The sequence below is a fragment of the Corvus kubaryi genome, unplaced genomic scaffold (assembly GCF_017639235.1).
Source record: "Corvus kubaryi isolate FWS band 111438036 unplaced genomic scaffold, C.kubaryi_AGA036_p1.0 37260, whole genome shotgun sequence".
Taxonomy (NCBI): domain Eukaryota; kingdom Metazoa; phylum Chordata; class Aves; order Passeriformes; family Corvidae; genus Corvus; species Corvus kubaryi.
The window spans coordinates 8,373,242-8,396,381 of record NW_024581077.1 but is presented as its reverse complement, the minus strand read 5'-3'; the positions used below and the strand labels follow the sequence as shown (position 1 = coordinate 8,396,381).

Genomic DNA, 23,140 nt, shown 5'->3' with positions numbered 1-23,140 from the left:
CACTCTGTAGCACCAGCTGGTTTGCAGCCCTAGCTGGTCTCTTCTATTTTGTGCAAAGGTGAAGGGAGATAGAAAGTCTGTTGTAATGCTGCAGAAGGGTAGCAAGATCATGGATGGTCCTGACATTAGTTTGTTGAGATGTGGGTTGCAAGGAGGGAAAGGAGGGAAAGGGAGGTGAGGGAGGGAAAGGCCCTCTGCCAGTCATTTGATGTGCAGAATCCATGAAACTGCTGCCTTCATGAAGACATCAGAACCAAATTTACTGCCCGACAGTCCTTTGAATGAGACATTGAAGTCTACACTTGGAAGTCTTTTCTACAAATATACAGAAGTCCTAGAGAAAGAAGAAGAAATAGAGAGCTGCTCTTGATGGGGAAAAAACCCAAACAACAAAGCCTCGAGCGCCTGTCTTCCTGTGAAAAAGAAAATTCACTGCTGTAAATTTTGAGGACAAAAATACATGTCTCTTTCATGAGCTGGGCTTATAGCCCATCACAGTTACAGAGAGGTTTCTTATTCTCCTTTTCTATAAAATCCCAAACCCCACGGCAACTATAGGCTACTAGTAGTACCCATACATTTAAACAAAGCACATTCTCAGTCCTGCTGAAAACCGTTCCCAGCTTATTAGTCTGTGTGCTCTGGGAAATAAAACAAGCTAACATACAATCATCAGCATGGCAGTATTATCACAGTGCTTCTGAGAACCATAGCTAAACACATGGACTACATGACCTGAAATACTTTGTCCCTGGTGGTCAAACACACTCCAGTAGCACTAAGACTCAAAGACCCCAGAGGTCTTCAGCTCAACTTCTAACACAATAAGAAGCTGTTTGTCACTGAGATGTATCAAGTCCACTTATGGAAATAACCTTAAAAATCAAAGTTGATTATAAATCTGCATGTGAACACTATGCTAAGGGATAAGCTACTCCAGAGTCTGCTTCAACAAAGTGCTGATGGGAAAATGGAATAGCAGTAGGATGTAAATTTATTTTAGTTTACAATGCAGTCTGAAAAAGTCTTCCCTAGATGTGTCTTTTGAGTGGTCTTTATATAAACAGTAGCCAGGTAAAGTAACACATCTAGCTTTTGTACAATTTAACACAAATGTGGGAGATTACAGGTATAAACATAGTGGTTCATACTCCATATTGAAAGATCAGAGGGGAGGGGAAGTGAATCTCATTGAGAAGTTTTGGACAGAAAATCTTGCTTTAATTTCCATTATGGTTCCTTCAGGGGCTTTCCGAATGATATTTCTGGTAATGTTAACTGCACCTTCATCTTCATAGCCACTCAGAAAAATGCTCTACCTAATTATCAACTCCCAGATAAAACAGTTGCTTGGCCTCATGCACTGCTGCCACCATTGGTTCTACTCACTTGTAAGATGCAGTAGGTCATACAGGATTAGCAGCTGAACTACTGTGAATATATGGTTATTAGGAAGGCTGAATGCCAGCAGCTAGGAGCCTGAGTTCCATACAGCAAGCAATAAGATCATGGAATGCAGTAATACAAAGCCTTGGCAGACTAGTTATAACAAGAAACAAGGTCTAGTTCCTACCCAGCTGAGAGGATGTGCTTTCAAGGGGCATGCCTGCTGAAACAGAGCAAGCAGGACAGGTTTGTCCTAGCTGGATAGGATGAGTTACCTGGCTTTTGTCATCCTAAAGTCCAGTGATGCCATGCTTTGAAAATGTGATACAAAGTAAGTCATACAGCAAGCAAAAAGTATGCATTGAATTAAATAATTTCAAAATATGAAGCTCTGTTCTGTACCCTCGACATTTTATTAAAAGGTACCACTTAGAAATTATTATGTAACCATGGCATAATTCTATCATAATTTTTAAGATATGCCTGCTTCTTCTAAAAGAACCATATAATTATGACCAAGCAAACCAATTTTTCCTATACTTTAATCTTTTTAATATGTGCTTCAAGAATCTAAAAATGAGTAATACTTAACAATTATTCTAAAATTAGAAAACAAGCACAGCTAGCTCTGAAGCAATAGCAGTGCAAAAAGAACTTTAGACTCCACAGAAATGTACCTTCCAGCATATTGTTTTAAGGATTATTACTGAATGGTGAATTCATTGCTAACATGCTTATACAAGCTAGAGCTGAAAAAAAATAGGATTTCAATTTGCTAAATAAAAGTAACTCCAAAAATAATTAAAAAGTAATGATATTCCTCTCATTGTTTCTCAGATAATGTAACAGCTACCAAAGCTGACTCAAAAGAATCAGAATATGGGAAATATCACTTCGTGGCAAAAAAAACCCCAACCAACAACCAATTTTTTAAAAAAAGGACTTGCTTCTTTTTTAAGACAATTTCTACCTTCCAGTGGATCTTCTTGTATCATCTGTTACAAGGCTTAACTTCGCTTTCCCTAAACAGTCCTTCAAATGTAAGTCTATGCACACATTGTCTGCAGTTACCACTCCTTTAGGTTGGGTTTGCCTTCTTCACACCTTCAGCACTTGTCTGCAGTACATTTTCATCCCCCACTTCATGCAATGGCTTAATTTGTCATGTTTCAACTTAGAAAACGAAATAATTTTAGATTCTAGGAATAACACATTAACCTTTGACACCACTTCATGGCATCCAAAGTCCTTCAGAATAGAACAGAATAGCCTGACCACTTCAGGAATGACCAAAAGTTAAAGCACATTATGAAGGGCATTATCAAAAAGCCTCTTAAACATTGACAGACTTGTGGCATGGACCACCTCCCTAGGAAGCTTCACCACCCTCTCAGTAAAGAAATGCTTCCTAATGTCAAGTCTGAACCTCCTCTGAGGCAGCTTTGAACTATTCCCACACATACCGTCACTGGATCCCAGGGAGAAGGGATCAGCACCTCCTTCTCCCCCTCCCCTCCTCAGGAAGCTGCAGAGGAGCAAGGGAGTTGTCCCTCAGCCTGTTTTTCCAAACAGGACAAACCCAGAGCCCTCAGCCACTCCTCAGAGGACACACTTTCCAGCCTTTCCATCAGCTTTGTTTCCCTGCTCTGGATGCATTCAAGGACCTTCACATTCTCCTTAAATCACAGGGCCCAGAACTTTACACTCAAGGTGAGGTCTCCTTTGTCCTCTTACATTTGGCAGTGTTTCCTTCCCTACAGGCTGCTCTCTAGAAGATGATGACGCGTGTTCCATTGAGTGCTCTCTGGTTTCGTTATTCATTTCTGTCTCAGAAGTATTTTCATCTTCTCCAGTCCATCTGCTCAGCTGCTTATCAACCAGCCTGTCAAGAAGCTGGGGTAGGTGATCTTCTTCAATTGATATTATTCTCTGGAGATGTGATGTTTTAGGCATTCCTCCAGTGACTCCGCTATCAGGCTCTTCAGAGAGAACTCCATTCAGTCCACCAGAATTCCTTCTCTTTGAGTTACTGAAAATATCATCTTCTTCAAATGAATGGCTAAGCAGAGAAAAAAGAAGGTACATCACAAAAATATAATGGACCTGCTATTTTATTCTGAATTTAACCTGAAGAACTGAATTTAATCTCCAGTGTTTTTGACTAGTCACAGCAGGCAGAGTCATTCCAATGTTGGCTGAAAAGTCAGCTCATCATACCATGTGTATATATATAGCATGCTTGAGAATTATAAGCATCATGGGGAAAGCCAATAACTTACAGGAGAAACCTGAATCAGAATGGAAAACATTAGATTAACCTCAATTCTAACCTCATAGAAGAGATAAAGTCAATTTCTCTACTGTGATTTTCTCCTTTCCCACCTCCCACTCCCATTCTGGAGGAATAAAAGAGCCCCCCAACCCAGATCCTTTCTGTGTGCAATCTAATTCTCTCTTTAGTAGATAGGAAGGACATGGGTTTGTTTGATATGGATAAAAAAGTCCAAGTGGAGATTCAACATTGTACCACATTAACGTAGGGCCATGGGCAAGTTTTTGTGTCTCCCAGCGTATACTCATCCACAGTAAGGAAATTCTCTTGCCTTTGCAGACAGTACACTTGTTTCATGTGAAAATTTGGCTCTTCATTTTCAAATTTCTTAATGAGCACAGTAATCTTATAGTGACAGACACTTTAGAAATACACTCTTTGAAAAGTTCAAAAGTATCAGAAAAGAAGCATTCCACATCTTCTTTCTATAAGCCTCATTATACTCAAACAGAGAACACATGAAAAAAACTTCTTACCTGTTAGGCAGCATCTTGCCCTCTATGTATTTCCCAATGATAGACCCTGATCTTTGCTTCCAGCTGGCTTTTGGAACAGTTGTTTTGCATTTCTGCAGAAATACAGAATACTTCTTACTGATTTACTTCTGCTGTCCATTATGGTTAACTACCCTCATGCCTAATACTTAAATAATGCAATGCAAATGAAAGAAAAAAATGTAGGAAAAATCCTAGAGGTATAAATGCTTCAGGATTCCCATTGTTAAACAATCAGAACAGGGAACTCCAGATACTGCAAAAATGAATCTGCTTTGTCAATAAAACAGCACAATGTCATGGAAAAAATGTAAATGGATATATATATTTTTACAGCAGCTTTTTGTAGGACTAAGCAAATATAAACTAAGTGGCCTTAGTCTCCTTACACCAGGGTACTTCTAGAACATCTTATAGGTCCATTCTTTGCTGCTGCTTAAAAAGTTAATAGGATCTGCTTTTTCCCCAGTCTGAAGAGGTATTCAGGGACTGATTTGGGTACTCAGTTATTGTACTGTTGTATAAACGTTTCAGGATAAATTACCTATGCTTGACTGAGTGAATTAATGCAATTTAATTGTTCGATTTTTAGGTTATTTAATCCTTTCATGATTGCATCCTTAGTTTCTTCTAAAATACATTCATGTCTCCTCAGATAGCTCCCACTTTATAATTCTAAACATGCAGCTCTTAAAATTGTTCAGCAAATTAACAAAATCTTATTTTCAAGTGAGAGAAGAAAAGACAGTACAAATTAAGACCAGGGCAAGATTTAAGTGTCACGAAAGTCCATCTCCTGCACAGCCTTCTGTTCCCCTTCTTTTGAAGCTGTTCTCCTATGTGTCTGCTCAACACTGGATTTGAAAATAATGGTTGGTTACCTGTAAAAATATGTCACGTTCATCCTTGAGATGTTTGTTCCTTTCTCTGCAAAGAGAACACAAACAAAAGAAACACTGAAGCCAAGTATTTAGAACTGCTGAGTTTTCTACCCCACACTAACAAAGAGACTGGACAGTTGGCAGCGTAAAACTTTCATCATCCTTTATTTATATTCTCACCTCAGCCAGTTCCATATCTGGGCTATTGATTCTCCAGCAGGGCTATGCTGATTAAAGCCAGATGGAATCTGGATTTCTTTCTGTATTTCATCTAAACAAATGCCTTAACACATAGAAATTAGTTGTGGTCAATATGCCTTCACCTACTATAAATTAGAATGTTTAATGATTTTCACACTAAATATGATCTCTTAATGTGGAGAGGGTGCAATGAACATCATCTCTTGTTCATCTGGTGACAGCTGTGAAGGCCAGTTATGTCCCTCTGAGGGCTACAGATGTAGCTGCCATGGAAAAGTCAGCCTAGGAAAACATCCATCTTCCATCCTTTGTGCAGAAATAATGAAATTGTCAAGAAACACAAACTCCAGGCAATCAGCAAGCTCTGATCAGATCTGACAACAAACCTGCTTAGTACATCATCTATTGTCTCCATCTGTTGCTGGCCTGGCCACAGGAGAGACTGAGCAGCCAGGTTGAACAGAAACAAACTCTGTTGTCAGATGTTTCTATCTACGCCCCCAAAACTTGCAGCAGACAAGATCCCAGAGTGGCCTATGGAAAACACACACTGCAAAGTAAGAGCCTTTCCTCAAGCCTGCAGAATTTTAGGTAATTTTAAAAGGAGGCCTCTTGAAGGATATGCAGTCAGTGAAGGCCTATGGGCAGGTGAAACCTACAGCCCATGCTGACTGACCACTGAGCTAACAAAACCCAGTACTGCTGAACATTACAAAGAGGACTACAGTTGTCTGAACACAGCTCCAAACTTCGAAGTCTATCTAATAAAGGAGTGTTATTTAAAATAAATACATTTTGGTATCATTTCACAAATATTTTGGGGAAAGAATCTTCATTTTGGCTCAACTCCCAGCACTTGAGAAGCAACAGAGCCTTTCAGCAAGCTCCTGCAGCCAGGCTTCTACTGCAGAACCAGCTTAGAACTGTTCACTGCTCTTCTATTTTACATTTGACTTTCGGAAAGGACATTGTCCTACAACACTGAATTGTCAAAATGAAGTGTATTTTTCAGGTGTGCTGCCTTCTACTCTATGCAAGAACAGAGCATACAAAAGTCTTTTGTAACCATTTTTACTATTTTTTTGTCATTATCCTGTGGCAGGTTGACCTTGACTGGCTGCCAGATGCACACCCAGCCACTTTCTCACTCTCCTTTCTCAACACAACAAGGGAAGATAATAACATGGAAAAGCTTGTGGGCCAAGATAAAGACAAGATTACTTACCAACTACCCATTACAGACAAAACAGATTCAATTGTAGGATTATGAGAAACAGAGACAAAACTAAAATCACCTTCTCCACAATCCCCTTTCTTCTCAGGCTCAATTTCACTCCTACACCCTCAGCTCTTCTACCTCCTTACCAATCCTGAGTGGCACAAGGGGGTGGGGAATAGTGGGGTTTGTGGTCAGTCCATAACAGCTTCTCTCTGTGGCTTCTTCCTCCTCACACTGTTTTCTTGCTCCGGTGTGGTTTCCCTCACACAGGTTACAGTCCTTCACAAACTCCAGCACAGATCCTTTCCATGGGGCACAGTCCTTCAGGAATGGAGTGCTCCAGCATGGGTTGCCCATGGGCCGCAGCTCCTGCTGGAAAACCTGCCCCTGCATGGGCTCCTCTCCGTGGACCAAGCTCCTGCCAGGAGCCTGCTCTTGTGTGGACTCTGCACAGACTACAAGAGACTCTGCTCCAGCGGTGCCTGGAGCACCTTCTACCCCTCCTTCTTCACTGATCTTGGTGTCTGAAGGGCTTTCTCACACGTTTTTTCTCACTCCTCTCTCACAACTGCTGTGCTGTTTTCCACCCTTTCTTACTGGGGCTTTCCCAGAAGCACATCGTGGCTGTGGGGCTCCACTGTGCCCTGTGCTGTGTCCACTGCCACAGGGCAGCCCTGGCTTCTCTCTGGCACAGAGGCTGCCCTGGTGGCACTCCACTGTCAACACCTGGACACCTACACTCACTACATCTCCCAACATAATTTCATCCTTTAATGGACCTCTTTAGAATTGTATAAGAAGTTCTTGAATGGAAGATCTACATTACCTTAAAAAATCCAGCTGCTTCAAAAGTCCTGACTTCTCTCTCTGTAAGGTTTCTGTCACCCGGTACACCTCCCTGCAATAAAAAAAAAATAAAAGAAAATTGTTCTAACCATGGTAAGAACACTGCTAAAATGCTTCCCCCTAGGGGTATCTACATTTGAGACCTCAGCTTCTTCAAACCTGTAGATTCTATTCTGCAGGAATAGAAGAAGTTTATTCAGTTTATTCAGTATAAGGCCCACAGTAGCATGGCAGTATGAGTTAGCAGAGGAAGGAGTAGAGGTTCTTTTTTATAAAAATACAGCTTTTTAATTTCTTCATCCAGAGAGCTTAATATATGTTGATACTGGCACTTTGAGCATTCAGAAAAGATACACTGCTGAAACACTTCTCACTCATGGCCACTAAAAAACAGGTGACATTTTATCCAAAATTAGAGCTTATCTTGCTGCTGGGAACCATATGTCAGGCTCACACATGTCTACAATCCCTACAATTTCTTTCCAATTCATGACACTTATGAAGCCATTTTAACACCATTTACTTTGATTTAACACAATTTGGTGTTCGGCCTTAAATGATTTTTTTTGCCTTTCAGTGAAGCCTCAAGTTCTTCCTGTGCACTGTCTGAACATTATACCTGCTTCAACAGCTCAGGTCCTACCAGACTGACACAGATGTTTAAAGCAACACTGCAGGTGCAGTTGAGTAGGGCTGAGCTCTAATTCCATAAACCACTATTGAATCCAAAGTGCTTTGTAAATGCAGTAGTATTATTCAGCAGTCCGACCACTGGACAGATTTCCTCTGTAGCTTTTAAATCAGATCATTCCAGTCTTTGCTCTGGATCTGAAAAGAGAGGCCTCAAAGAGGAAACAAACCACCTTGAGGAGGAATATTTCTACTGTCTACTTCCAAAACACACATCAAACATGAAAACCTAAAAATTCTAGTCACAGTGGCCATTCTTTAACACTAATTTATCAACAAAGTTCATTATTCATACCCTCAAGAAAAATTAAACAAGTAATAACGAAGTAGAGCTTGGCACAAAGCTTAAGAGAAAAAGAATGTGACATTTGAACTAATGTTCTGCTCTATCCTGAAATACGTCAAACAACAACAGTTCTGAATTATGTAGTTCATAGCTGCAATGGCTAGGTACATCTGTCATTCATGTGCTATCCATTGGCAAGGAGAGGGTTTTACAGATCCCTGAGCATTTCTTTTAAAATGGACTTCAATGAACATTTCTGCCAATTACAGCTCCAGGGTAATGATTCTTCTGCTTTATGCAGAAGGCTGGAGCAAGACAGGTAGCTTGATCTGTCAGAGGTAATTTTTATCCCTCAAAATACGAACCGTAAATATTTCTTTTTGAATTTTTTTTTTTTTGTAATTCAGAGTCAGAATCTGAAATCCACAACATTTGAACTGGAAACCCCAAAATTATGGTTCTGAATTGCCATAAGGCCTTGTGGGAATAGTGATAAGCTTATCTTGCTGGCCTTACTAGGCTTACTTTTGATGAAGAAAAAAAGAAGATCCTAGGCATCTCACAGTCAAGAGTGCATTCTGAGAAGCAAGTTTCAGATAGACTCAGCTTTGAGGAAGATGGAGCATCATGTGCCACAACTGTAAGGCATTTCCATAAGGAATTCCATTGGTATTTCAAAACTAAGACATGACATGGATTTTTAATTCCAAATACCCTCAACAAATGGCAGCAGGGAGAACACTGACAATTTGAACACGTAGCAAAAGATTCCATAGAAGCCAGATATGCTACAGAAAACACGCTGAATTACCTGAGGGAAAGCAGCTAGAACTGCACTTGGCTTTGCAGATGGTTTCTGCTTATGACACCAGCTTAAATCACAGCACTGAATACCCTGGGGAGGCTCACAGGCATGCTAAGCAAGTGCCCCACAACTGCTGCACCTGGAGACTTACATTTCCTTCTCCTCACTGAGCCTTGACGCCTCCTCCTGAAGCACCTGTAGCTGTTGTTGAGCCAGGCTTAGTTCATGGGATGTTCTCTCCAGGTCTCTCAGCAGCTCCTGGTTAGTCAGCTTCAGCTTGGTGTTCTCTACTTTGGTTTCTTCTTTGCCACTGAGGAGTTCTGTACACTGATGCTCTAACTGGGGTGGAAGAAAAGAGAACAGAAAGCATTAAAACTAACTGAGGCATCTTGGTTTTGAGGCTTTCAATTTGGGTCTTAGAGGTTAGCTGAGTAGGGAGCTATTTCTATCAAAGCCAAAAAATTATTAAAACACATATGGTGCTCTTCCACTGTTCTTTGTACAGACATAATTATGTTACACAAAAACAAAGCCATACTACTCTATGACTGAATTTTATCCAGTTCAAAAACACACCAGTACAAACCATAAAAAAGGTGCTACTGAGCAGATTAGCAGCATTAAGTTGATATTCACAACTGCTATTTTAGACTATTTTCCACAAAGATCAGGCCTACACAGAGTGATTCAGAGTTCTACCTAAAAACTGTTAGATTTAAATCTGATAGCTGATAAACCTTTCCATCCCCAGTAATATGAACAAGCAGTAACCTTTTTGCCACCTCAGACAGACCTGCCAAGAAGTGTGAATTAGAGCCTTTTTATCCAGTTTTATATTCACTCTCCAAAGAACATCAAAGGAAAGATACACCTTCCCTGTGAAACAGGTAACAGCAGATGTTAGTGGTTTCTGGTACATAAAAAAGTTCTATCTGCTTCTCCCTGGCCAACTGAGCAAATTTAAACAGAGCAAAACTTCACATTAGGAAAGGCATTGATGACCTTAAAATATAAAAGCTTTATTTTTTACTTCTTTTTTCTGTATTCATTTTAATGAATAGATATATATATTATATAATCCTAGGAGAATTATAGTTATACCATTTCAATCTTCTGGATCTGAGACATAATGTTAGAACTCTCATTTTGCCCATCAGAACAAGCAGAGCTCACCCAACCAAAACCTGTCTTCACCCAGCTCTTCCAGTCAGTTCCTACCCTAGAACACTGCTATTGTTCTAGTCTTGGTTTTGAACAAGGCCCAGGTTAAAAACAAAAGCAGAAAATACTTTCTAGCCAGGATTGTGAGAAGTCAGGAACAAGTGTGGAGTGGGAGCACTTAATCTCAGCAGCAGCAGCAGCAGCAGCTTAGTGTCTTTGCTGAACTGCAGCCTCAGCAGGCTCACACTTCACATGGAACACTGGCTGGGCATCAGATTACTGCTGAACAAGGTTGGTTTATGTGGATAGATTACATCAGTTCCTGAATATTGCTTCCACTCCTTGACAGAATGAAGTTCTCCATTCTAAGTAAAAGACCAGATGCTTCAGGTACTGAAGACAAGACTTATCCAGAGGAGTGGCTTTGGGAGAAGCAAAAAGTGACCACTCATAGATGAACTTTCAAAAATCTTAGGAGCAACAAGCTGCATACAGAAATCCCACTTACAGAATAGTATGGCCATCCGAAAGCTTACACAGAGACTGTTCAGGAAATGTAACTGCAACAGTAGCCAACACCAGCTCCCAGAATCATCTATACTGATGTTAGAAGTACTTGCTATAAATCCTGGAGCTCACTCTTGTCAGAAAAACTGTAACATAACATCTAAATCCCAGAACATAACGAGAGAAGAAAGGGTTGTTTCCCAGCAATTCAGATCTCCCTTCTTCTGCTGTACCCATACAATCCTTTGAGAAATGCCAAACACCACCTTTAAAGCATTCATTTAAAAAACTCCCAATACACAGAAATAGCTCATTAGGTGAATGCTCAGCTGGTATTAGAATGGCATAGATCCTATAGCTTCTGGCTGCTTATTGGAGCTGAATATTGGCTCCTATGCTCATCTGGTAGATGGAAACTGATGGGAAAAAGACTCATGGTCCATAGACATGTTTAAAAAAATCTAAGTAGCAGAGAGATTTAAACCATTACCACAGGTCAAGCACAGACACAGTAACTGATGGTACATATTCTTTTTTTTTGACAAAAATGAGAGGAAACCAAGTTTAAGTTAAGTAAATAACTGGGATTATTCAATGCAAATGAGCTGTTACTGAGAACCACACACATTGAGCACTCTCCATGCAACCCCTTGTTCTTAGCTCAGCATGCTTTCTGTAGTTTTTATCATTTTTTTTTCCCTATTTATTTCAGTTGCACATGAAAGATGAAATATTTACACAGTGCCATGAGGCAGTTATAAGCACTTGAGTACTACTGATCCATGTTCTTATGCAACTCATTCCCAATCCCAAGATCATGTTCTTCAGTGGCTGTCATCAGTACAGAACGCAGCGTTTTATGTGAGAAGTCCAGTAACTCCCCCGCATTTCACCTGGTCCACACCTACTTTCTTCCCCTCACATAGGAGTCTGTGCCCTAGAAGTTATGCTGGATATCCTCTGTCCCCAGCGCCTCCTCCTGAGACATTCCATCTCACATCCCTTGAGGAACAAGGGAAAACCTCGTGCATTATCTAATGCAGAGCATTATACAGAGCAAGCTGACAATTCGAGACCATGGCAGCCAGCAAAAGGGCCTAAACAATGGAATCTTGGCCAGTCAACATGGAATCAGACCCACATTTCAGTCATGCCAGCCAGACAACCCTCATAAGGAAGAATCCCTCTGGCTGTGTCAGCAAAACAACGCTGAGCTCATCTGGTTTAAAAGCTCCCTTTCACATTTTTGTTAATAATTTCCAACACAGAAATAATAACATTGTACTTTATATTTTCAAAAAAGACTTATTAATGAAGTTTGGAAAAAAGCATTTGTGTGCCTCTCAAGAGGTTCTCTCATACAATCAAGCATAGAAGTTGTAATTAAATCAAGCTACCTTACTGTCTGCAAGAAGAGATTTAATTATTAAAGTATATTTCCATACCAGAGGAGGAGGCAAAAGTGAAAGAGATCTCTGGGTAAGACAAACATGAGACACCACACACAGATATCTCAGTGAATGAAAAGCAATATCAGAAAATGAGTGGGGCCATGGCATTACAAAAACAGATCTGAGTAAAGATGAGAGTCACGTTCAGAGATGATCATTAGAAATTAGAAAAATATATGTAGAAAACAGTGCCTCTAACTACACTGAGTAAAACACTCAAATAAATAGGCTAGGTTGCTATACCAGAAAGAAAAACCATCAAATACTGCATATCAGATTAGCAATAGCCAATCAGTTAGGTGAATGACAAAAGTTTCAGTTGTCATCAATCATCTGAATGAAATTATGTCACTCATCCCACCATTAGAAATAGTGAATTCCATTAGCCCAACACAGCTTCCTTTCCATAAAACTAAAATGGGAGAGTTCAATCTTTATGGTGTATGGAGATCCTATCTTTCAAAAGCACCCTTGTGATTCATGTAAATTCATAATGGAGAGGGGAAATGACAAATGCTAGAAATTACAAATAAAATAAAAAACACAGTAATACTATTAATAATAAGCAATGTAGAAAATAGAAATGGAAAACATAAAATCAGATAAAAAAATAATACTAACAAAAATAGCACAGACATTGATTTATGTTCTCCAAGATAGGCAATAGTAGACAATGGCAATGTAGACAACAATTGTAAGGTAAGACTTCCTGGTATTGTTGCCTATATTGATTAATTATACCAGGCTTAAAATTGAGGGAAAGCCTTTGAATAGTTTCTGTGGGTTTTATACCGAATTTAGCAAACACGTTCTTGAAAAAAACACAAGAAGAAGGTTTTACAGAATTACTGGTTGATAACTAAGTTTTAAACAGAGCTTTAAAGCAAAAACAAACAAAAAAAGTAGACTAAAATATAATCATTACAAAATGATAACAAGTAATTTCTTATACTTTTGCAGTTAGTTTCAGACTAAAAATGCCTGATCTGTGTGCCCCCACAGATATCTTCAAAGTACAGATTATATCACTCTAGTGCTGCAATGTGGTAAAGAGCCTGCATAAAACCACATATATTCTGATTCACAGTGGTACTGAACAAGGGTAATTAACACCAGGCAGTTGATTTCAATTATGGAATGGACTTTTAGTTTAGTCCTGTATCCTCATCAGCTAAACTTCACAGAATCACAGAGTACCAGGTTGGAAGGGGACCTCAAGGTCCATCTGTTCCAACCTTTCTTGGCAAAAACACAGTTTAGACCAGATGACCCAGCATCCTGCCCAGCTAAATCTTTAGTGTCCGATGTTGGGGCATCCACCACTTCCCCAGGAAGTTTATTGCAACAGCTGATGGTTCTCATTGTGAAAAAGTTTCTTCTTTTTTCCACATATTCATATTCTACAGAGGGAATTGCATTTATAGCATTCCATTTCTGTCCTTTAAATTCCAGTGCTACCTCCTTTCCCTATTGCTAGTCTTTCCTGCAATGACCTGGGAGCCGCTTTACAGCAAGTTCTCTGCTCCCCCAAGCAGGCCATGCTTTTTAAGAAGTAAAACACATCAGGTTTTAATATGGGAACTTGACAAGCTGTTACCAATGCAAGGGAAACATCCACTGCTATAAAACTGCTATCACAGAGATATATCAGGAGCAAGTTGTTCAGGAGGGAGCATTTCAAGTTCATAGTGCTGAATCGTCCAAAACAAGTAAATGAGTGGCTGGTACAGGCTTTGAGCAAAGGTGGGCACTAGAAGAGCCAAATCATTGTTCTCTGCTCTTAAGCTGTCTGGGTGTTAAGCCAGTTCCTAGAACATTGAAGGTAGTGGAATTCTGCTATGTTTTCATAAAAATTACCCTAGTACCTGGGGAGAATATCCAAAGCATTATGTTATTTTCCATTTTACCACATAAAATGAAAATTACTTTAGAAATAGAGGTTAACATTTTTCCTAAGCACATGACACAAAAACAGAGGGTCACAATTTGGCAGAACAACATCACACCTACTTACAGTTTTGGGATCTAAAATAGTACCTATTGAAAATCATGTGAACAAATAAGAGCTATCTATTTTTCAACTCTGAAGAGTATCAGTTAGTACCCTTTTCTGCTTCTGAACCAGCTGTTCCAGTTCTTGTTCTTTTGACAGCAGCTTGCACTCCAGCTCTTGACTGTAGGACTGAAACCTCTCTGTGTCCTGCAAAATTCAGAGAGGAAATGGATTAACAGAACAGCATAACTGCATCAGCAGAAGGAGAAATAACAAATCAGGGATGAAGTTTTCCACAGTGAATATAACAAGACACAGGTAGTACTCAGTTGAGGGATGGTATCACCCATGAATCTGTAAACTGGTGTAGTCCAGCAGCTTCAATGACTGTGGTTTCTACAGAACGTGCTGATTGCGTATGAGTAGGTATCAAGTCTAGAAAGGGGAGGCAGATGCCTCAGGCAGGAGGCTGAGGAGCTTAGCCAACCTAAATCAATACAGCCAGAAGGTATCCTCTCATTTCCAGCCACAGCAACTCAGGTTGATGTGAAAGAAACAACAACTGCCACGCTTAAAATCCATCACTAACAACAATTTTTCGCAGATGTTCCACCGGTATAAACAAGCAACTGGGGTTTCAAGCTCTGCCTTTCACTTAGCAATTATATTAACCTGTCCACTTTGTAAGTATCCTGCAATCACTGGGAACTCCCAGTCATATTTGGGATTACTCCTTCTGACACTCCTCAGCTGAGAAAAATTGTCAGACCTCTCCTGAGTAAAATCAGGTTCCACTAGTTTGTGTCAGCTGAGAATCTGTCCTGTTCCTCCAAAAACAGGCTTCTACTCTCTAAGGTCCCCAGGAAAATGCCTCTAAACAAAAACAAAAATTCCATCAAAACAGCAGTGGTTCTTACATGTGTTTTCCCTTAAGCAGTACCCATAATGGGGTAATCAAATGCATGATAACTGGCTCTTTCTGGGGAAGAATATATATCCAAATGAAAAAACAGACTAACTGCCCCTTTTGTGTAACATTCAGTCAGCAGGGTATTAAGTACTGTAAATAGCTACAATTTGTACTTATTTGCATCTTACCAATTTCTTTAAATGTATTCTTCAAGAGCTGCTCTTCATTCAAGCCACAATAATTTCCCCTTTATATGGCATCAATGCATCTCTCCAGGCTGTAAAGTCTTTGTAAGACTTTGCATTAGAGAAAGAATTTAACAGTCAGATCTCCCCAGATCCCAAATTAGTCATGCAAAGAAACAATACTTCTTGAGTGTCTGGCAGCCCTTAGTGTGGCTGCTGACTAAACTGTAAATAGCTTGAGTGGGAAGCTTTCATGAAAAAGCCTGAAAGAAATGGCTTAACCTCAAATATACAACTAATTAGGAGATCCAACAATCACTGCTTATGGAAAAGTCTTTGTTGTTTGGGGGTTTTCAGAACCACTTCAGCTGTGGGCTATTAAGAGCACATAAACTATTTTTTCCACAAAACTGCTGTCAGGCAAAGTTGAAAATACTTTTTATCCTTCAGCTGATATACAAACTTTTATTTAAAGGCTTCATCTCATCCACCACTAAAAACTGCTCTCAGCTTGGAATGGAAAAAAACTTGAAAATTTGAGTCAGGTTCACTACCCTGTAAGGCAAGTGAAAAGAATGATTCCTTAGACAGCTGATAAAGGCACCTTTTTTTTGGTTGGCAGGAAACAAAAAATACTTCATGTATTTGCATCACGAAAGGAAGCTTTAGATATATTTGATTATATTGTATAGATATACTTATATATATTTGATTGAGAGTGGAGACAATAACCACTATTTTGGCAACTATTTCTATCATGTACTGCTGAAACCCTGTGTTTGTGTCATTTATATGACTGATGCCAAGAAAACAAAAAGGGATGAGCCAGTAGCTCAGTAGATGACTGACTCTCCCAGGCCACCCAGAGCAGCTGTGAAACCTCCAATATTTTAATACTCAAAACGTAATTGGCCAAATTCCTGAGAATCCTGATCTAGCTAGGAAGTAAGGCATCCCACCTACATGGTTTTAAGATTACTCTTTCCTAGAGCATGCTGGAAGTTCTTGTTAGTTTCCTTGTTATACAAGAAAAAGCACGACAGAAGAATCCAAAGAAAAGACTATGAACACAGTAGAGGAGATTTAAAGACTTCCCAAGGAAACGGAATTCATTTTCAGGTGTTCTGGAAGCACCATGGGTGTGACAAAATAATCTGACCCGTGTATATTTTGCAAATAACCTGTGGTTGTTTTGCAAATTACCATCACTTGAGTCATCTCTTATTGTTATCCCCTCCCAAAAAGCAGAGACTGTAGAAGTCAGCAGGATTGGTGCTGCTCTGAACAACCTCACAGACTGCACTTCCTAATTGAGACCAGAGGTTGGACCTAGAGTAGCATCAGTAATACAATGTTTGTAGTAAACTGACTTTCAAAAGAATGCCAGTCGCTGCTGCTGAATGCCAGCCACTGAGCACAGGACATCAGTGCTCCTTCATCCAACTTTATTCACTCAGTTTGAAGCTTCAGAGACTAAAAGTTTGAAGCTGCAGTAGAAAAGCAGCTGTGAGGTGAAAGGTGTTTTTTCTTCCTCAGTTATGAAACACATTTTGTGGGCTTTAATTTCACACCCAGAATGAGTTTAAAACCACTGAAAGGGGGAGCAGAATCCATGGCCACCATAACAAAGAGACACTCACTTTCAAGAGAAACTGCTCTTTCTCCTTTTTGATTTGCTGTTCCATTTCCTCATAGAGATGTTGAATTTCTTCATCATAAGCAGCAATTTTCCTAATAAGAGATAAGAAAACACTGAGTGGGTCTTTGTAGCATTACTTCAAGAGATGGCTCACATTACCAGCTAAGCTCCACATCTCTGCCATAACACAAGACTCCAAACGTATGTTCAAGGTGTCAAGGAAATAGAAATTTTTGTGCAGCAAAGCTCGCAGATTAATTTTTTTTTTTCTCATGGAAGTAAAGCTTCAACAACTCAAAAGCTAATATAAAGCTGATGTTTCCATATAAAGCAGCTGTTCATCATGCAATTTTAATGACTACTAGATCTTAGGTATAAGGAAGAAAGTTTACTAATATCTTGACAATACCAAGATCTCAGAGCCTAAATTTGACAGTTAAAACTATTTTCACTGTAACTTCCTTTTTTTTTACTCTTGGACTGCACTGTTCCCCATTCAAGGGTACTGAATGAGGTACTTCCATCTAAGACACATTAGCTAGAATGGAACTCTTGAAAGACCTTCATGAAAGCAGCCTTACTGCCTCTCTGACAGCTTTGCTGAAACAAATTTGAAAAGCCCAGATGAGGAACAGAAATAAATACGTTGTGCCCAAGTGTATATGACTGTAGGAAAAAAAAAAAAGAACCTCCAAAGTTCACTTTTTTCCAGTAGAATATTGCAATTAATATCACTGCAGCTTGATACACGAAGAGCAAATGGTTTCACTTGGGCAGAAAAAATTTAACTGTTGACAGGGAACAAGAGATCTACTTTGTTCCGCTACTACTTTATTCTATTCTTATTAATGCAGAAACTGAAATGCAAAAATCTCTTTGTATCAAACTCAGGGGACATCCTAGAAAAAATTTTAATTGAGATTGTTAGGACCTTTCTATGCCAGTACTGTATATTCCCCCATATACTTCGTGCCATAGCTGTTCCTTGAGCAATCTGCATAATGCATCTGTTCAAATAAAGTACAGAATCTTCAAGGGCATTCACATCAGCAAGAGCTAGACATGGAACATCCAGTAGAAAAAACCACCAACATTTATTTTGTATCTACTTTTTTTTTTTTTTTTTAACCTAATGCTCTATATGTTCTGTGGTTTTGCCTTATTGAAGGCCTGGTTCTCTTCTCATTTAAAACAAACGCAATTTTAAAGAAAATTCAAAAACTTTACCTAATCTAAGAAGCGTGAGTAAAACCAGAAACAAGTCTATCTTTCCCCCTTTCAACAGCAGAACACTTGACACTGCCAGCTTCCCTTTTCAGTCACAGATAAAAAATGTAAGACATTTTCCCAGGATCTACAGAAGCAATAATCAACTGTTAAACTACAAGAATTTGAGGAAAACTATGGCTGTCACTTAGACTTTTGTAAACTCTGACTAGGTGAGAAAACCAGGCCCCAAAAGGGCCTCTGCCATGTGACTGCAACACTTGCAATAGAGAGCGTCAGAAAATCCAGAAGCCCTTTTTTGCCTTGCTCCCCTTATACTGTAAAAGTGGTTCATGTTCTGATCTCAAATTTTATTTTCTTGAAACTAAGAAAATGCTTCATAAGGAATTAGCATTCATCGATGCAATCAAATCACACAAATTCATGGAGAAATAACAACTACTTAGAAAGGCATGGCAGAGATGCTAAGATCATACACCTGCTGTATTCATGCAGTATAATACCACTTTGACCAGCGCTAGACTGACTGCTGAAAAGCCCTGTAACTCTGCAGAGGCAGAACATATTGCACAGCTGTCAGTGTTTCCATGGGAATCATAAAGATTTTCTTGGCTTCTGTGTGACAGGGAGAATATCTTTAGTCCTGTGTTTTAGCCTGCTGATTTAGGTATTTCTTTCCTCTTCTGTGTTTGGGAGCAAAGGATATGGCAGCACCATGAAGACTACACCCAGGAGGTACTGCTGGATGTAGGAATCTTTTTAGTTGGTCTGGCACATAAGCACATGCCATTTCTGTAGGCTGAATACTCTCCAAGCATTTAATTCATAGATTTCCATTCTTATCTCATGGTCAAATTAAACAGAAGGGGAAAATAATATCCCCTTGTAATCAAAAGTGTAACAATTTTCAGTAAAATAACTAACAAGCAGCAGGAAAAATAATCCAATACATTAGCTGGCAAATATTCCCCACATATATTCAGGAGGAAAAAACTGAATTCATAAGGATATATCACTGTTACATGAAAAAGGCAACATGTTTTGACTAAAAGTTCTATTCCCTTGGATTACCCCTTCAAGTCTTACTTAACACATAATTTTATAATTTCAGCAATATTTGATAATGTAATCTCTCTTTTCAGTAATGCTGCAGAATAAACAGATGGAGAAGAAAGCAGATGAAATGTAACATAAACTCACTAAGTTCAGGTAAGTTCAGGATCAACACACTCAGAAGGGTTTAATTTTTGCCCATTCATGAAGTTGCAATGTGAACTGTTTTGATTTCACAACTGCTGTTCATGCAGTTTGTCGTAATGGTTCTTTCTCCTTAAAAAAATACAGTGATTTGTGCACAGTGTGAACTAATCTCCTGAGGTGCTGATTCCTCTCCTCTTCCATGAAGATGGATTCTGACAGTGTCTCATGCTAAGCCCAATGAGAAGTCAGCTCATCCTTCCCTTCTCCTTTATACCCTTTTGTTTATCTTGGCTGTTTAGAACTCTGTTGTTTGAAACACACTCTACATTTTTATTAGGTTTGTCCTTCAAATGCGAAGCACAGCAGCAGACAGAGCTAATGGCAGTTGAAGATTTTATCTCCTATTAGAAGAAAAAGGTCTTTCTCATCTCTTTTAGGCTTACTTCCTACCAGTCTTATTAAAAGCCCCTTGGTTCTACTGCCAGGGATTTGAAGAATAACAAGGTCTGTCATATCCCACTCCAGCCTTTGCCTCCTCATTCAAGAGATACGACCTTCTAAAAACAGCTCTCTCAGAATAGCTGTTCTATTCCTTTAACCACTGAGTTGCCATTCTCTGCACTTTTCCTCATCCCACTACATTCTCCCTGTGTTGCAGAGACCAGAACTTCCCACAGTGCACTCAGGACATGGGTGCACTAAGATTCCATGTGGTGCCAAAAACGTGCTTTGCCACATGCTCAGTACCTTCCCTGGTAATGCCCAGCAGTTTACTGGGCTCTTCTGGCTGATTTCAAGAAGCTCTCTGCAATGCCCCCATGGGCTTTCTCTGCAATTGTAATTGCCCATCACATCGGCTTGATTTTATTTTCTTCTCCTAACATTCACCTCTGCTTTTCTTGCGTGCTCAATACACCACCCTGTTATTTAAAAAAACACTAGTGCTAAATTTAAGAAGCCATCTAATTTTAAATTCATCCTTAAAATGAAACACAAGTACCAAAAATCAAGGAGAACTAACTTACCCTGGCAAATAAATATTGTACCCACAAAATTGCATTGTGTTTAGATTTAAAATCACAGGTTTTTTCTCTCTAGATAGTTACAGCAGTATTAACCTACACAGTCCCTCGTGCGTGCTGTATTTGCATGTTTGTGTATTGAGAATATAGGTCCAGGCAGTAGTGAGGCTGAACATACAAACAGGAACAACAGCAGCCTACCTGATCTATTGAACCAGAACAGGAGGAAACTCCTGGATCTCTTAGACCACAGGACTCAGGCTCATGAATGAAAATATGCATGTGTGAAAGCTCCAGAAGAAAAGACAGAAAACAGGTAGAAAAGAACATCATGGGTTAAGAGCATAGATTTTTATGGCATAAAGATCCCTGCACACACACATGAAGCTTCTCAGAGCATCCAGAATAGAAGAAAAAGGAACAATTTAAGACAAAAGCACAGCCTACACCCAGGAAAGGAGACAAAAGGCTGAGAGTAGACTGCCTTATTGCCTAATGACTCACGGAGGTGAGTCAGGAAGGAAAGATGAAAGAACAAATTCATATTCTATTTCCAAAGGGTATTATTGTCACCAATCAACAACAAGCCAGGAGATATTACAAGACCTCAAAACCCAGCGTTCCTTATCTTCTGTGATCCCACAGTAAATCCTGGCCAGTCTAAGCAGATACATGCACCTTAGTGCTAATAAGTATGTGGGTATTACAAAAAATTAATCTTCTCCCCTATATGGTGCTGTCTTGATCTTTGCTGTTATTCGTACATAGTTTAAAAGAAAACAGGTTATTCATCCCCACCGTTACCAAAGACAACATTACTACTCTGTTTCCTTCCTGCAATCAACTACAAACAAAACAACAATCTACGTGCAGAAATCAGTGGTGTTATCAGGAGCAACAAAAAGAAGAAATTAGCTACAACATGTTTTTACTACAAAGGCATAAAAATCCAATGTGTTTTCAAGGTAGAGATTTCACATCAGCTAGAAAAGATAATGCTAATGTACTCTATGTACTCTGCATTGATCAGAGTTATTAAACAGACACATTTATTCATTCAGTTCCCAAAAAAAACACTCACAAAAACCCCCTCAAAAAAACACAGAACAAACCTCTCACCACACACGGTAGTTAATCCTCTCTAGTCTAAACAGACAGCAAAACTCACTGTATGCTGTTTCCAGCTGTCTGAAGGCTAAAACCACACACAGAGACTTAGATGAAAATGCTACTACGAATATAAACCAATTGTCTTTAATGACCATATATATTTAGGTTTTTTCCTTCTCCATAAGCCTTGTTATATCCTCAGAATAGTCAGGAGAGTGCTGAACAAATGAAGTAAATGTTCAACAATATATTTGCCTTTATTACTCAGTCTGTAAGAATCTGAAATTCAGAAGTGACACTTTAAAATAAAAATACAGTGGAACTTCAACTATGCCCGTAATTTTGCATTCTGTTTAGATTTAGCATCACAACTTTTTTCCCTCTAGATAGCTCCATATAAAAGAATGATCTATCAACTTTAGTCCTTACATATATTTTTTGTATATGCATTTTATGCATTTGTTTATATATACATTTTATATGTCTTATATATAAAACATATACGCTATTCCATAGGTTTGCTTTATATATATATATATTTGTTAGCTTACACTTTCACTAATATCAGTGCTTTGTGCTGCTCTAACATCTTAAACCTCTTATGTCTCTGGCCAGTTAATCCAGGTTTATAGCTTTTCTGCACGCAATGCTTGCAAAGCACGCAGACAATTTATCAGATTTACTGTCAAATATGACTTTCCTCTGGAATCAAACTGATTAACTAGATTGGAATCACTCAATATTGTCTTAAAACTTCAATGCAATAACAGACATCTGCAAAAGAATTTCAGTCAATAAAATCTTAACTGGAAAAGAAAAGCTAATTTCATTCAGTTCTGCCATATGAATAGTTTTACCAGTACTCTTAATGCCTGATAAAATTTTACTTTATGGGAAGGCTTGTCCTCAGTTCTCCACTGAAACACCTTGTTGATTTCAAAAGTCCAAATAGTAGGTAAAATAGCTGTAAAACTAAACAAGAAGTCTAACAAAGAGAAATACCAACTTTTTTAGAGCACACTCCAACTCATTCTTCTCATTATCTGCTTCTTGGAGCTGGGAAAAAATTCTGACCAGGAACTCTTCAAAATTGGAAAGCAAATGAGGTTCTTCTTTTCTTAGCTGCAACCAAAGTTGCTTCACATCACTCTCACTGAAAGAAGAGATCATAAAGGATTCATTAAGAAATAATATTTCCCAGGCTGCAGTAAATGTTCTTAGCACCTTTAGTAGATGGAGGCTTCAGGGCATCACTAGTCAGAACACAAAACTTATTAAAACCAACTTAAACTGTGCCAAATTTGAAAAGGAGGAGAGGGTGGGAAATGATGGAGATTGAATTTATTCAAAAAAATGCATTGTAACATCTGGTCATTCCTGACTGCAGAATAGCACGGGAACTGCTTGTTTACTGGGTGCCTTGCCCAACACTTCACCTAAACAGGAATGGGTGAGAAAGACAGATGAGATACAACGTGCCCTGCCATCACTTCTATTAGAAGCAAAGAAGTTCCCACAAATCTAGAGGGGAGGGGGCAGTGGGAAAGCTAATCAAAATGCCTTCCTCATAAGAAATGAATGAGATTCAGATTCCT

At 39.1% G+C, this 23,140-nt stretch overlaps 1 protein-coding gene across 5 annotated transcripts in view; it reads right to left on the bottom strand.

Annotated features, from left to right (window-relative positions):
• Positions 1-23,140, bottom strand: part of CRACR2A (calcium release activated channel regulator 2A) — a 52,592-nt gene that overhangs the window by 11,519 nt on the left and 17,933 nt on the right. For all 5 annotated transcript variants that reach the window (XR_006015396.1, XM_042024307.1, XM_042024305.1 and 2 more), the window contains 8 exons: positions 22,552-22,698; positions 16,988-17,078; positions 14,364-14,459; positions 9,292-9,479; positions 7,340-7,411; positions 5,094-5,139; positions 4,195-4,286; positions 3,121-3,445 (listed from right to left, as the gene is read on the bottom strand). Coding sequence is in view for 4 of the 5 variants with exons in the window: in XM_042024307.1 (XP_041880241.1) it covers positions 3,121-3,445; positions 4,195-4,286; positions 5,094-5,139; positions 7,340-7,411; positions 9,292-9,479; positions 14,364-14,459; positions 16,988-17,078; positions 22,552-22,698 (1,057 nt within the window). In the remaining variant the exon portion in view is untranslated. The remainder of the gene's footprint in view (positions 1-3,120; positions 3,446-4,194; positions 4,287-5,093; positions 5,140-7,339; positions 7,412-9,291; positions 9,480-14,363; positions 14,460-16,987; positions 17,079-22,551; positions 22,699-23,140) is intronic.